This window comes from Bombus terrestris, chromosome 2 (assembly GCF_910591885.1).
Source record: "Bombus terrestris chromosome 2, iyBomTerr1.2, whole genome shotgun sequence".
In the NCBI taxonomy this organism is placed as follows: domain Eukaryota; kingdom Metazoa; phylum Arthropoda; class Insecta; order Hymenoptera; family Apidae; genus Bombus; species Bombus terrestris.
Window position 1 is genome coordinate 11,759,572 of NC_063270.1, and position 16,680 is coordinate 11,776,251.

General features: G+C 36.7%; 2 protein-coding genes across 3 annotated transcripts in view; one reads left to right on the forward strand and one right to left on the reverse strand.

The window, feature by feature from the left end:
- LOC100646216 (homeodomain-interacting protein kinase 2) overlaps positions 1 to 4,004 on the reverse strand; it is a 50,240-nt gene extending 46,236 nt beyond the window's left edge. Inside the window, exon 1 of one of the 2 annotated variants that reach the window (XM_048410641.1) lies at positions 3,970 to 4,004. The gene's annotated coding sequence lies outside the window, so the exon portion shown is untranslated. Of the gene's footprint in view, positions 1 to 3,197; positions 3,950 to 3,969 lie in introns of those variants that run through there. The other variant, XM_048410597.1, reaches the window with a different exon arrangement.
- A 7,353-nt stretch (positions 4,005 to 11,357) lies between these two features.
- On the forward strand, positions 11,358 to 16,362 carry LOC100652152. The gene is made up of 14 exons (XM_012318651.3): positions 11,358 to 11,520; positions 11,670 to 11,866; positions 11,952 to 12,165; positions 12,246 to 12,422; positions 12,558 to 12,688; positions 12,758 to 13,001; positions 13,079 to 13,258; positions 13,388 to 13,521; positions 13,600 to 13,795; positions 14,113 to 14,298; positions 14,383 to 14,537; positions 14,627 to 14,861; positions 14,936 to 15,112; positions 15,212 to 16,362. The coding sequence occupies exons 1-14, from the start codon at positions 11,469 to 11,471 to the stop codon at positions 15,346 to 15,348; spliced, it is 2,415 nt and encodes an 804-aa protein (XP_012174041.2). The 5' UTR covers positions 11,358 to 11,468; the 3' UTR covers positions 15,349 to 16,362.
- The last annotated feature ends 318 nt before the right edge of the window (positions 16,363 to 16,680 follow it).

The window sequence follows — 16,680 nt, forward strand, 5'->3', positions numbered from 1 at the left end:
ATCTCGACCGTAAATAATAAATAATATTAAGCAGAGTTAGGATTGGCCGTACTAAATTTACTCATCCTCGTATAATTTCTGAATCCGACTCACTAACGTGTGATATTTGCAATTGCCAAATTACGAAGGACGCGATGTTCTATTATAAAATTTAATCCCCACAGAATTTTCTTTTATCTTAATAGGCACATACGCGCGATTAATGCAATGTTAAACTCTACGTAGAAAAAGGAAAAAAGTCGAAGTTTTATCATTGTTGTTGTGTCGCCTTCGTTCCTCTTCGTACGATTCAAAATATTTATCGATTATTTCGTAATATCTTGTATAATAATATTTTACTTAAAGAAGATAAAAATCATAGATGACTTCAAATAGTTCAACATATCTTGCAAAATAAAAGAAAATGCTAGATAAGACATTTTAGTTACTGCAAGGAGAACAGCATCGGACGCTACTACACGATCGATATTCAGTTAATCACATTACCTAAGCGGCATATAATTTTATTACGGGTAAAACTGACGCGAATTCGCTGGCTGGATTCTTCCGGATCGGCCATCGGATTTGCGTAACCATAGGATGCGGGATTGCAACGGAAACGAGTCTTATCGGTTTCCTCGAGCCATTGATACTCGCGCGTTAATTTCGTTATTTTGTTAGACGCGCATAAAATGACTTCGAAACTTTTAGCAGTAAAGACGTTCCACGTTTTATAATATAAAACGTTAGATTGAGAATTTCTTCAAATCGAAGTGCCTTCGTTGGTCGTTATTATGTATGAACCGGAAGTAGGGACAGTTGGAGAGAGAACAAATTGTCTAATACATTGATGGTATCGTATATGTATAATGTGTAACATATGTATACATCGTTCTTTACGTTTTGATGTTAAACATACAGTGGTTCACGTTTTTGAACATTTATCGCAGGAACATAGAAACTTATCATATGAAGCTTGTATGCATACGTTGTGTGTATTGCATGAAACATTTGGAAATTTCATTGGTAGTAGAATGCAACACGCTGACCGTCGTAATTATATTGGTAAAATTTGAGACCAAACTGAAAACGTACGCTGAAGTTGCAAGATATTTATAGCAAATACATATTCGTTAAAAAATTAGTATACAAGAGAAATATAAAAACATTTTACACATATAATAAATGTTCAAAATGGTTCCAGTTGACATCGAGACATTAATATAACAGATAATTGGCTGTTTAATTACTTTCATAATTTTCAATACAGTATATTGCAGTAAATATCTTGCAGCTTCTATGTACTAGATTTTCATTATTAGATGCACATATAAAACAATAAATATGGCGCATCAATTATTTTCTTATAAAACGAAAGAAGCTTTTAGGATAACCTAATACATTTTTAGATTTATTTCAAACTCGAGCGCTATCGTCGTGACAACATATTTCGCGTAACAGTCATAGTATACTCGTTAAAGGATGTCACAAATGTTCGAATATTTCCGTAAGCCACTGTGTTCGGCAAGAACGAACCGACAGAACGGTCCGCCGAATGATAAGCAGCAAAACGGACCTAATATTGCGTACCTGAGCCGACTACAAGAAACGATACATATGCAGGAGTCTACGCACACGGTCGCTGGTGTAGGACAGTCGCGGAAGCGGTGACCCTGCTTGACCGAGTCGACCGCGATCTCCAAGTCGACCGTGTTCTCTCCACGTACCATTTATCTGTGTTCTTTTATAACCGGTCACGATAAGCTAGCTTTGCTTACAAGCGTGGCCCGATACCGTTCCTAGATAGAGTTAGCTTAATTCCTCCAAACACGGTATATCTTACCATTTCGAAGTCGCTTCACGATTCACGCCTTCAGATTTACAAACCGTCCGTCCATAGTCTATACGAGTTGAGTAGAAAGAACTCTCACGAAACACGTTCGAACTATACTAGTCATCGACACAGTTGAGTCACGAATAACTATACCGTCAATTCTAGCTCGTTATCCTACTACTAAACCATGTTTTTTGTTCGTGTGTTCAAGTACCGAATAGAAGTCTATATGGAAGACTGAGAATTTTACTATGAGGATAAACATGTAAATAGCTTTAGGTTTTGTTACCGGTTATTTCGGATGAAGATAAGCGTATTGACAGAGATTTATAGCATTTTCAGAATCTTGGAATTTTCTGTAATTTCAGTTGGTTTAACCTCTCTTGTGGACAAAGATCGTAATCTAAAGCCTCTGACGTACGAGAAGATGTACTTAAAAGTTGTCGATCTTGTTGAGACAGGCGAAAAGAAAGTGGATTGAATGCAATCGTCGAATAGAACTGGGAAACTAAGTAACTGCTACGTCACAAAGGGACGAAAGGAAACAGATGTCAAAGGGCGAGAGGATTTTTCGTGAGGTCGTATAACGTGCGTGTGTAGAATTATAACTGCGTAGATGACGACACCTGGCGGCCTCGTGACGAAAAGCGTCGTTCTCGGAAGCGAGAACGGTAAAAATATTATTTGAACCAACCTTTTCTAGTATTCTTACGATCGGATGTGTCTTTTAAAATTTAAAATTGTAAATGAAATATATTGCAGTACATTCGTTTGAAAATTGTCAAGAAGCTTAGTATATGTATAGCTACATATCTTGAAACTGCGAAAATTTGCAGGCTCGGGGAAGACAATTTTCTACAGACTTATATGTAATTTATCTTCTTTTCTTGAAAAATTTGGTCATTACTTATAGGTTTTTTTTTTCTAGGAATTCCATTTATTTGTATAAAAAAATTTCGACTACGATATTCAATGGAAAAATATTGGAGTATGTATGTAGTATAGATCTATACGTATACATATAACCTATGTATTAACAGTAGTAATTCTTCCATTGTCGGTAAGAATCATTCTCCATCTCAATTAAAGTCACAATGTTATTTCCGTTTCTAAAGCATATCGTCATGCATGCCTTTTATTTTATAAATTGTGCATGTTAAATTAATAGATATATTCAATATAATTGATAAAAATCATATTATTCGCTATCCTTATACCTAAAAGCTGATGCAAGCAAAAATAAATTAACTGTACTAAAATAAAACTTTTTGTAAAATAGAATCTGTATTTTTTAAACCTGGTTATAGTTTCTGTTGTTACATATTATGTATTACGTTCGTTGTTAAAAGAGAAACACGCCCCGAAAGGGTTAAATTGTACTCACGAGAGGAAGCGTTTGGACCCGAATTTTCGCGAGAATAACACACTGCGTAGCTGTATCGAATAATAATCAGACACAGTACGAATACGCGGATACGTTGGTTACATGTATACTCACTGTTCACCATCAACATGTACATACATTATACATATATACACATATACACCGCAAGAGGCGCGCCCGCGGCGTCGATTATCGATTCGGATGTAAATAGACGCAAATGATAAATTTATTGGCGGCAAAGACTATGAGCCATGCCGGCTTGCTTTTACTCGGCATTCCGTTTTCCTAATTTTCGCAAGATTACTCTATCATTTCCTCGAACGAAGCTATCAACGATGATTAACCAAAGTTTTGTACAAAATCGTCGTTTAGATGTACGATTGATCAAACACGATAGATAAGCGTTAAAATTCCCTTGAATGCGATAAACGAATATATATTGTTATCTGTTTCGTGCAACTGTTTCTTTATTGTGTGCCTTGAATCTTTTTATAAAGTAATCGATATCACGTTGAATCGCCTCGAATGTATTACTAACTAAACTAAGGTCCTTGAAAGGGATTATTTAAGGAATTATTACTTAGACGAAAATAAAGTACGATCGTATCGAATAAGATTTTCGTGACACATTCCACCAAATATACTTGTTGCGTTTTCAAGTTCGAAGAGATGGATTATGTTCGTCGATTATGGCGCGTCTTCACGATATAATCATTCTTACATAAAGTGTTCTTACGTGGTTTAAACAAAATTTATAAACGTAAGCGTTTACCTTCGAATTACGAGAGAAAGAATCATCGATGTAACGTCGTGCCACTGAAAGTATCGTTTAATGGCGGTGATCCTTTACTACGTTGTTATTGCGAAAGGTCAACTCGAACGCCATCTAGCCAAAATCTTGAAACTTTCGAAGATAATATAACAGTTTATCCTGAATCGATAACATCGTATTAGACATTTTCGATGTTCATAAAAGAGGAATCTACTTTACCATCGAACGAATACAATTCTTATCTATTGTCGGTAACATAAAATTACAGCCGAAGCATATTCACAAACAAAACTAAGTTTACTTATTACGAATAAATGATTTCGATACTTAAAACGTAACTATGATAGAGAAATCCATAGTAGAATTTCAAGCAAACAATTAAAAACGATGCAACGTAGTCCACCTCAAAACAAGAGTAATATACGATAATTCGAAGGAAAGTATTTCTAAAGAATGTCATTTAAGAAACGCATCAACGCTCTTTCTCCGATATGGTGCACACGTGAAAGTATAGAAAAGCACAGGTGAAGCATATGCACAGGGGAGTTCTTCCGCTTTTAGCAATCGTAAAGCGCAGGTGTACGCGGTTGTACAATGAACAATGCTCTCTGGAACGAATACCGTTCTTGTAACGGTCGAACACGGCTTTTTGTCAACAAAAAAACGCATAAAAATGAAAGCAGGATTTGTTGTTTCGACAAACATGTCAGAACAACGAAATGTATGTATGTACACAGTGAATCTGGAAAATATTCGAACATTTACCATAGAAAATATTTAGCAGTATATACTACGTGCATCGTATAAAATTTCATGAAACTCCATTACTCCTGTAACGACAGCTGATTATCATAATCGTATTTATAAATCTCGAAACGAAAATTCAAGACGTATAGACGAAATTACAAGATTGCTTAATGCAACCACGCATTTCACGTAGATCACCAAAATATTTGAACACTCTATTGTTCGCTATATCGGTAATCTATAATATTTAATCAGATCATCTTTAGCACTAATTATATTATATTATACATTTAAGACCACTAATCGTGCTGTATACTAATTAATTTACCGAATGTATGTTCACAATGAATGGCTTGTAACTTCTATATACTACATTTTCGGATTGGTTTCGAATTTTACGAACATGATCACGATAATCGGGTTTCTGTTACAGCGTTGATAAAACATCGAAACATTTCGTATAACAAACTCGATACATTCGTACAAAATTTCTACAATACACATTCGAATATTTTCACGATCCGTCGCGTACATTCCGATTTTCAGACGTTTCGTTCGCTGGGGCGATAATTCGTTCGAACGCGTTTCTATCTTAACCTAGCATAACGTCGACACGGTGTCATCAACGTCGCACAGGATACACGATCGACAAAAAACGAGTCTCGGATCGGTGCAGATTGATGCATATTTAGCGCCACGGCTTGGTGAACCCATTGCTAATTGCGGTGCGTTGACGATTCGAACGTAGTGCACGTTAAATCGTATGAAACAATCACGGAATATTTGAATACTTAATCGTAGATTCGATCGGAAACGAATATAAAATAGCCGAGTATCCGATGCGAACACGAACACGGATACTTTGAGGGGTTGCAGGGAAGAAGGGAAAAAGTTCCATTCAGGGACAGCGTGGAAGGCTAATGTTATTTCCCATGAAGCCAACGAAGCGCGGACGGGGAACTGATCGCGCGTGCAAAGTTTAAATTTCGTGAATTCGATAGCTCGATCGAAGTTGGAGAACGCGTGCATCGACGGTCACGTGAGCCATATGGTTCACGTGCCCCCAGCATGGAAATAATGGGCCACGATTACACAAAGAACAGCCTGTCGAAGGATATTCGTGTCGCAGACCTGCTTCTCACGACGCGTGGCTCGTTAACCTATTAAGAGTTAAACCATACGGTTTAATTTTATGAATATTCTTCGCATTTCATGAAATTCTAGAATCTAGATGATAACGAGGAAGATATTAGGTCATCCCATAAGTTCGTGCCGACTTTTGTGTATACATTTCACGTGTCGATTTATAAACATACGGCGATAAGGGGCCGATTCACTTGAAAAATGGGAAGAAGTTGTAGAACGAGAGGGGGATTAGATTTTTTCACGAAACTGAAAGGTATGTAAACGATCTTAACATATATAACCGCTCGGAAAACGGAACGAACTTATGGCATAACCTAATATTAAGCAGGACTTGTTGCAACTCTTTTTCGTAGCTACAATGTTGAGGAGGGGAATTCGATAACGAAAATTGATCGAAAAAGCTTGAAAATGAAATATTGTATCGAAGCAACGGTGCAATTTAATGGATTAAGATATTACATTAAACAAACATGTTCTGAAAATCTAGAAAATCTATCTTATTCGCAGGAGTTTGCGGCAAAGGTGCGATTACCTTCAAATTTCCCATATAAATTTTATTAATTCGAGTGTGAATAATTTTCAAATTTCTTCGAATCGGACGGATCGAAAGCGTGAAGAAAAAACGTTCGCCGTGCGAAACCTTTTGGCTGACAGGAAAGACACGTGCCCATTGGTCGTCCCTTAATCCGGAAGCAAATACCAACGGAAATGTCTTCAAGGGATTCCTTCGTCATTTCCTACCGGACGTACCGTATCTCAAAATGCGCGTGCAAAATTACGTAACGCGAAATAATTTTCCTAAAAAAACAAAAAGATGCAACTCTTTGTTAGAAAGAAGTAAATATTCGTATTGTACTAATAGCGAACGCGTTAAACCTTTGAACCATTGTGTTCGGTAGCACGAACAAAAAGGGAGAAGAAGAACGAAGATGAACTGGGAATCGTTGGTCATTTTCACACGCGAGCGTCAGAGGGGAAGGTTCTGCAAGAGTAGTTTGTTTACGGAACATAAAATTCGCGCGTAAAATCGCACCGTCGCGTCGTCGACGACGTCGTTCGTTTCGCGTGTTCGCACCTGTCGCGTGTGAACCAACGAAAAGTTTCGCTCGATTTCCTCGGACTGCGGCGTTTTTTTACATTCGTATGCTAATCTCACGCGTTACGCTCGTAACTTGGGGAAATTTAGTTCACGCACAAGTTAATATCCGCGTAATTGCGAGCGGCCAAAGGAGAATACACACTTTCCGCGTTACGCGCCAAACTTCAAATCCAATTTATGTGTACGCGCTTCCTCCAGTTTCACAAAAAAATGCTCGGTTAATCTGGATGCGTCTCATTGACACTTCAACCCTTATGTGAACAACCGAAATAACAACTCGCGTCGATGTAAAGGTCTTTAAAGAAATAAGATCCAGAGCGACTTTGCGATATTTCCGTAAGAGCGTAAACAATTATTAACGGACAAATAAAAATGTCTATTTCGCTGTCAACATAAGGGTTGCTCGAGGATTACATTTCTTTTGGTCGCATCGCATACTCCTGTTCCCCAATGAAGCGTTGTTTCGTCATGTTTTACGTATCAGGTTCGTGGTATCAAATTTGTGTAGTCGTATGAAAGCGCTGCTGGATGATGCTTTGTGTTTGGAGAAAATTAATTAACGTGTCAATGTTATAATAGTAATAAAACTAATAAATTGACATACGAATATTTTTCACAGGCATCGAAACGTCGTAACGTAGTAAACGAGAAATAACTGTACGAATCAGAATCGGCGAAGCCTTCGTCGGTCTCTCGAGGCGAATTCTCGCTAGGGTTGCTCGAATTCGGCAAACAAAATGTCAGATAATTGCTGAAGAACGCACAGGGCGTAAGTACAGAAACCGATATTGTAGCAGGGAAGAAAAATGTGGGGTATAACGTAATAGCGTTATCTGATGCGGCTTTCGTTCCGGTAAATTTCAACGAGCATGCCGCGTCGAGGATCCGCGCGCGGTAATACGCGGGCGTACAGCGTTATTACGAATTTGCATATCCGAGATACGCGGGCTGCTTCCCTCCTGCAACAAACTCCGCTCCGTGCGGAGCTCCACTCGTTAATTTAACTTCCTCTCGTGTTACCGTGCGTGGACGATCGCGCGTGCACGTACATAGAGGCGCGCTTGTGCATGCTGCGAGTTAAACGTATCGCGACCTGGAGCAATCGTCGCGATTAAACGATACCTTCTATGATCCTGTTCTTCCTAAAGGAGGAGTCGCGCGTCTGCACGTGTTCTTTACGTTTCCGTTACGTGGTGCCGCGTCGTCGATCGAATCGAAGTTACAGGAACGACTGACTTAATCGAGAAATTGTACGAGGTTAGCGTTCGATGTTTTAGATCTCATTTATATTTTTCGGTTCATACTCGGACTATACGAAAAGCATTAACACATAAAGTAATTAGATACTGACGTTGTGTCTAAACCTTGTAACTGAAAGATTTTTCTAGAATAGGCAGATATCGTTAATAGAAATCCTACACTACTCGTTGAATAAATTCGTCATTGAAATGAATTAAAGTTTCGATATACATTACGTTTAAAAAATTGAAGGAAATTGGTGGAAATTCTTTTTCGGCTTTCTTTCTTATTTTATGTAGGTATTGTCATTTGATCGAGTTTAAGACGCACGGTGAACGATAGACTAGTTTCCAGCGAGCATTTGAGAAATAACGCTGTTGTTCGCACGTTACATAATCGATACAAAATTGATGTTTGCGGTGCCTCTCAAAAACATACGGTAAGTGCAGACACGTCGATGGAGGAAATTCGTGTCACGCATCGAGCAATCGACGTATCCGTTCATTCCCTTTGTTCGTCCACCTTTCACAGTGCATTGTGGGTAACCGCTCGTCCGTAAAAGTCCAGTAGAGGTCCAGAAAAGGGTTAGCAACCCTTGAAGAGTGTCTTTGACAGATGGTCGATCGAGTAATACCGATCGATAAGATCGATCTGTTGAAATTTAGTGGATACGACTCCACAGGAAACGTCTATCGCAGAAAATGTCGCCAGAGTATCACTGGATAAACCTGGAACGGTTAGCCATGCCATCGTGCAGATTTCTATCGGTTCAATCTGCGTTCCGTTCTGTGTTTATACTTCGTCTCTCTCTCTCCCTCTGTTTGACGTGATTCTTAATCCTTTTACGCGCATAAAAGAAAGCATGCTGGTACACACACATTGAAAATAAAGAAAGAATGCACCATAGCATAGCGATTATACGCAACGTTGACATGTGTCGTGTATTTTAACTCTGATTTCAACGCACAGAGACGATTAGTAATCCGTGGACGTAACGCTTTGCAGCTTGCAGAAAACACGTGGCATGCATCTCTGGTTGAATGACTTGAAAATGGTTGGGTCTGAAGGTTGCCTGAGTAACCGGCTCCCCCGCAAAGCGGTGGTTACTCGACGAATTTGGAAAATCCCTGTGATGAAAATTACGGTCAGCGCACAATGCCCAATGGTCGCGGCCAACGATCGGTTACAAGATCGTTCTTTGCAGCTATTATTAACGAACGAACCGAGCCACGTCGTTTACCGATGGACAAACATCGTTATGAAAAGGGCTTGCTGGTTTCCCTTTCTTCGTGGGATGAAAACGAGATCGCTTAGGATTCTAAAAGAGGCAAACAGAGGAACGACAAACATCTGGATCGTACCAAATTGCCCGTTGCGCATACTGTCGTAAATTCTTGCCAAAGATCAAAAGATGACTTTACTTTGCGTGAAACAGAGAGTTACCGGTTTTTTAGTGCCTGGTAAGAAAATATCAAAAACGATGTATATATAGTATCGTTGGATACATATTAATTTGATTTAATTTGAGCCGACATTTTTCAAGATACAGAGTCGATTGCGTCCTGTGTATAATTGCATATATATAAAACACTTATTTATGTGAAAAGTACGCTCAGAAAGCTTCCAGACTAATGTTACTTACAAGGGAAAATTCTACTATTCGCTGTTTAACAGCGTCCTTCCTTCTCTCTGCACGCTTACGACAACGTTCGTAAAGCCGCTGGAAACATCAGAAACATTCTTCTTTTTTGAAATACCATTTAAAATTTTTATTCAGCTTTTAATTGGTTCCGCTTTCGAAACGAATATCTTTCATGACTACGTAGCCTCAATTACGGGAGGAGGAAGAAGTTGACCGGAACCAATAAGCAATTTTCGCGGCAAAGATGAAATGACGATTATCGAAGTGTAAAACAGCACGTTACCTGACTCATCGGATTCATCATTTATGACAGCTGTTTTAAATGATATTTCAACAGAAGAATTTTCCAGATATTTCCATTGGCTGTATCGTTACGCAGACGTAGACGTATATAGAGAAAAGGAGATTGCGTTGAATATCGGAAACTAAGACTTCTCTGTAAATGACATCGACCTAGCGATTTTTTGATTACACTGCGAGTAACGCGATCGCTGGAGAAAACGAACGAAGGATTCATTTTTATTATTCGTTTGTATGATTATCGGAGTTCATAACTATGTAATAACGCGATCAACTTGGTACAAGTTGGTAGTTTGCTGGCGATACGGTGGTCTGGAGAGAAGAGAGGAAAAGAACGAGGGAGAAAGAGGGAGGAAAAAATCAGGCGAAACCGTGAATTAGGCAGCTGCCAGGAACAATAACGGGCAAAAGAGAGCGAAGGGTTGCTTTTGCTTAATACACGGTTAATGTGGATTGTCGTGGGCGCGTGCAACCACATCCTGTCCAATTTTTGTCACGCTTGCCACGTTCTTTTTCAATTTCACTCGGTTCTTACGCCCACGTCGAACACATGAAGGGCGTTCGTCAAAATCGCAACCACCCACGAACTACAAAAATCAGGGGAGAGTTCGAGGCATTATATTATTCACTGATACTTACGGCTAACCACTGTACGTATGAATCGATAGCGACGGCTTTATCGTGATACAGAAACGGAAAACCGTGATAAAAGATATCGGTTGCAACCGACATACCAAAAACGGACATATATCGATCCCGTTACCGTTAATTGTTTCCTATCATTTATTTTATTTCTTCGATTAGTTTCTAGTTTAGTTTCGTCGAGTTCAGATACGTTGTTATCCATCATTATTGATTTGCTTCTTCGTAGCAGCGGTATTAAAACTATGTAATTAGATAATTTTTGTCGTAGTTATCGATCGACTAATATTACATATAATAAGATGCAGCGCGAGGAAATTAGTCAAATTAATTAAAACATAAACATTATGAAAGTTCTAGATAAAACTAAGAAGAAGCATGCGATCTAGATATTGTCCTTGAAGTAATAATACGTCTTTGAAATGAATTATAGAAATATATTATCGAATGAAAATATCGAATGAAACATGTATTATCTCGGTCTATCAGAAAAAAGCGATAACGTTGATACAAGTATGTTTGAGAGTAGGGATAAGCTGATTCTTTTATATTCACTAGCATATACGTTTTCCTTCACTTTCAACCTGTCTACCATAAAATCGAATTATACTGTAACATATTTAAAGTCGCGAGTAATAAAAATTATCAGAATCGAATAAGACAATATATAATTGTGAAAGAAATATGAATCGACAACAATTGGGATTATTATTTGTATCTACCTTAATCGTTATCAGTAAGATCATATAATGTATTTAATGTCGCAACTGCTTATAATTTGTTGAGTGTTAAATACAAAAATAATTTTTATTATTAAATTTAAAGCTAACGACGTGTATATAAATGTATATAAAAGTAGTTTAAAGTGTATCACGTTATAAAAAGTTTCAGCGACCTCTCGGAACATTAATGGACAAGGATTAGCATCGAGATCAGAAAATAAAAATGTGATGAATGCCGAGGAAACGAAACTAACAAAAAAGGATTTTTTGTACGTCGTAAATAACACGATAACAACACTGCCGTGTATTTTGACAAATATGTCAATTACCATTACGACGAATACAACGAACGATAAGAATGTATGATCTAAATATGAAATATTTTTTATATTGCGTATAATGGTTAAGGGTGAATCAATATGGTGCATTAAAATTTTCATTACAGAACGCCAATAAAACCTTAAGTGTTCCAGTCAACGCTACAGTCGGTGGCCATTGTTCATCTGTAATATCAGAAATGAAACTAATTTGGAAAGAAAATAACACTGACAAAGAAAACACAATTAAATTTACATTTATCAACGATCACGAAAATTTCTCGCTTTTTTCTATCGGTCTTAATATATACCTAGATAAAAATAATTCTTCTAATTCAACAGGTAAAATTTAGTGCTAAATATCTCTTTCTACGTCATATCTTATACTCCGTAATTTTTTTACAAACGTATGTATACTTTAGGCGATTGGTTTAACGCAACATCAGATACCGATCTTCGTTTATTCGTTGCACCCGTTACGAATGGAATTTATAAGTGCGAAAGAAAAGAGGAAGTGAAAGTTGGTAACGCAAAAATAGATATAAAAAACGTTTCTTTAATCGCATTTTATAAGAACGGCGATATCTCTGCGCCCAAAGGTAAATTATATCTATATTATCTTTGTGCGATCTGTAATAGATATTATGTGTTATTCTATTAAGACCTAATAATAGAATAATAATAATCGGAGTATGCAAGAATGGGAAATCTAATAAACATTTATCGTCTTGTAGAAGAGCAATGTTCCGATAAAAAAAACAAAACTCCAACATTTCCTTACGTTTTAAGGGATAAAAATGGCGCATGTACATTAGCAAGAATGTCAATCTCTTTGAAGATACCATACAGAAAGAAAAATATGCAAGTAAGAATTGAGATATGAAACATCTCTTAAGTTAGAATACTTTTATATAAATTAATTACGTTTCTTTAGAACGATACTGCGATTATAAAAGTTCCAACCACACTTAATGTTTCCGGAGCGTGTGACTCTTCAAAGGGAACTTCTACTATGTTGTTAAAGTGGAACCCAGAAGTGTCGAAAACTGAATCGACATTTGCAAATAATATAACAAATACAATTATATTTTATCTACAGAGAGACAATATAGAGAGCCACGTTTCTGTGATTTCTGCTAACATTTTCATAGATGAGACACATTTCAAGGATGCTCAGAGTATGCGTATAAATTACCGCGCCATTAAAAATATCTGCCTTTTTATTATTTATGCTAACACATGATAAATCCGTTAGACGCAGGTGAATTCATTCAGATGCTTGCGACATTTAAGGATCTCTTTTCCACACCCGCCAAAAATGGAATCCATAGCTGCTCTGAAAAAATATTTACGTCGATAGGAGGAATTACCGTAACTATGCGCAATGTTCTCTTAGTCGCCTTCGATGCCCAACAAGATTTCGCATCGAAACAAGGTAAAATATTTTTACCATCGGCCAAGACAAACCTGGCATGATGCTTCAAGCGATTGATGAAAAAATTGGTTACACGCGCATGTAATATGCAATTGATTACAAAAATGAAACTAGATCTGAATATTTCAGTAATCGACTGTGAAAGAACATATTTTGAACGTGACTTCACGTATATTGTGTGGCGAAATGATACTGGTATACCTTGCACATTGGCCAGAATGTCGATAGATGCGACAGTCCTGTATAAAAAAGGTGATTCGCAAGTAAGTTTCTAAAACATGTGATATGCTTTTGGTCTGCTACTGTTACAGTAACATCGACTCATATGCTACATTTTACAGATTAATAGAACACTAAACGTCCCGTCTACAGCTGTTGTTAGCGGTAATTGCGGTAATAAATCTTCCGAAATGACACTAAGCTGGTCAGAATCAGAGAAAAATAGTACGATGAATACAATTACGTTTCATATTGGTAGAAATGAGACTAATTTCTTCGTTTATCAAGTAGCGGCTACCGTATATTATGATAAAAATGGTATGTTGTGCCACTATGTTTAGGAATCATTCGCGTATCACTGAACTGCGGATTTTTATGTATTTATAGGAGAATTGAAAATGCAAAATTGCATAGAACGCGCATAGTACGAAAAAATATATAAGATATCCAAAATATAGCGCTTTCTGTGATATTTGGCAGCTAAAACAATTTTCTACCGAGGTTCTAATTTCTTAATTGTATTCTTATAAATATGAATTTACATAAGAATTCACAGTCTATATATCAAAAAATCCATGCGTTCTTATACTTTGTAATCGTATTTCACGATTAACGCATTGTAATAATAATTTTAGATAAAAAAACAGCTATACAGGGGGAGTCATATAGTATGCAGGATCTGTTTTCGGCATCTGGGATTAACGGACTTTATAATTGCACAGGTCTTAGTCACGAAATAAAGGTCGATGATATCCACTTAAACATAACCAATGTTACATTTATCGCATTCAATACCAAAGAATATCTTAACCCGAAAGAAGGTAAATTAATATTAATCGCGCCAAATTGTACTTTAAATATTGCAAATTCTTCCAAATACAATAAAAATGCTTTCGTTTTTTTAGTGACAGAGTGTCCTGCCAACTCAGGCGGACATAAACCTATACCTTCTGTAGTAGGCTATCCTTACGTAGTGATAAATAAGGAAAATGTACCTTGCATCGCAGCTAATATGTCGATTTCTATAAAAGTACCATACGCGACAAAAGGTACATCTACAGTACGTATCTTTCGAATCTAAACTATTTTCATCATGATGCACGCTTCGTTTTAATGATATTCATGCTTGGTATGAAATTAATTCTGTAGACGCGCCAAACGACTTTGATAGTACCAGAAAGTAGTAGTGGAAAGAAAATGAATGTAAATGGCACGTGCGAGAATGAAAAATCTACAATGAATTTAATTTGGACTGAGAATTCAGAAGTTAATTCCCAAGAAAATAAGGTTACGATTAATTTTGTGAACGACAAATCAAATTATTTCATTCAGTCTATGAACCTGTCTATTTACTTAGATGATCATACATTTCCTGAAGCTAACGGTAAGGTTTCGAAATGTGCTGTAAGAAGTTTTACATTATTATAATATGTTATGTTAATGCTAGTTTGCTCGTAGCTATCGGTTCATATATAAATGTCACAACGGGAAAACTCGACATATTCTCCACTCCTCTAAACAATGTGTACAAATGCTCCGATAAAACTTCGGTGAATGCTCAAAATGTCGTTATAACTATCGATAAAGTTTCTTTGATTGCGTTCAATAAGGCGAAGAATATTACTTCGAAATCAGGTAAAACGAACGTCAATTTTATTGGTTCAATAATAGAAATTCATCATTAATCTTAAATATTTGTATAACGCCAGAATGATACTAGAGATATCTTTTCAGTGAACTGTGCCAATACTGAATCAACTGATAGTAATGTTGGAGCCATAGTAGGTGGTATTATCGGAGGTATTATTCTCGTCGGTATAATTGGATATCTAGGCGTGATGTACAAGAGAAACAGAGGATACGGTGTTTGATAATAAACACGAGTCAAATTTGTGCAACTATTATCTATTATAGAAGTAGATTTTAAATTTACCAAGACATTGCAAAATATCGATAAACAATAGGTTTTCATTAGTGATGGGATCAAGTGCAGTGTGCACAATGTACATATTGACAAACAGATCCATATGATGTACCAACACGCTTACATATGGCGCTGGGAAACTGCATACTACATTCGTTAATTATCCTGCTTTAGGAAACAATTCGATGTTTCGACCACCCTTCACGTTCCGTCACGGTTACGCCCACCCCAATTATCTCGTTTACTTGCCAAACTTCAATATGCGTTACGTCATGTGAACGGTCGTGTGAACCGAAAATCGATTTGAATGCAAAATAGTAAAATTGTACGACAATTTTATACGTTCGAAAACAAAATTAGTTGCAGTAATATGAATCTGTCATCTTTAGTATGTTTCTTGATGTACTAAAAAAAAAAAAAAAAAAAAATAAATGTATCTATGAATAAGTGATAGAATATGTCGTCGAATGTAAACCCTGGTAAATATAAAACCGGAAAAAGATCGTATTTCATAGCGATTTTGGGTAAAATAATATCAAATTCTGGACACACCCTCCTTTTACTACCTGGATATCATATCGTATATAACAGATGTTGTAATAAAATCCATGATAATCAGCGTTAATTTCTCGTCGAGAATATTTACGATCTTTTTAACTACGTATGCATCGATCGAAACTTTTTACATCCGTGGGAATTAAGCAACTACTAGAAAAAAGTTGGTCTAGGTCGTTAAAGATATCCTACTCAATTCAAGCAGTTTTCACCCTCGCAGAAATATCGATCACCACTTCCGTTTTCCCACGCCAAGCAATTGGTTTTGGGCTATTGGCTCCCTGTAATCTCGGAAATAATTGTTTCGTTTTTCGTTTCGATTATGATCTTTCTGTCGTTTGTTTAGTGAACCAATAAATCAGGATAGTCCTTTAGGACAGATTTGGTTGATAAAAATATTTGACTTATATGTATAATATGTATAATATTAATGAAGTTTGAAACAAAATTGAAAACGTACACAGAGAATACAAATATACACTTTGCGCAGATCCCTACAGTGAACAATCAATTCGTTAATTATGTGTTTAAAACGATCATACCGTATATACCAATTTTTTTATAAATCGTATGTTTTCAACAAATATCTTGCATCTTATATATACATTTTCGAATCGACATCAAATTTTATAAGTATAATTGTGATAATCGTGTTTCATTATAGTACTAATAACGAAAAATTTTGTTAAACAGACACGATATATTCATAAAAGTTTTCTATTAC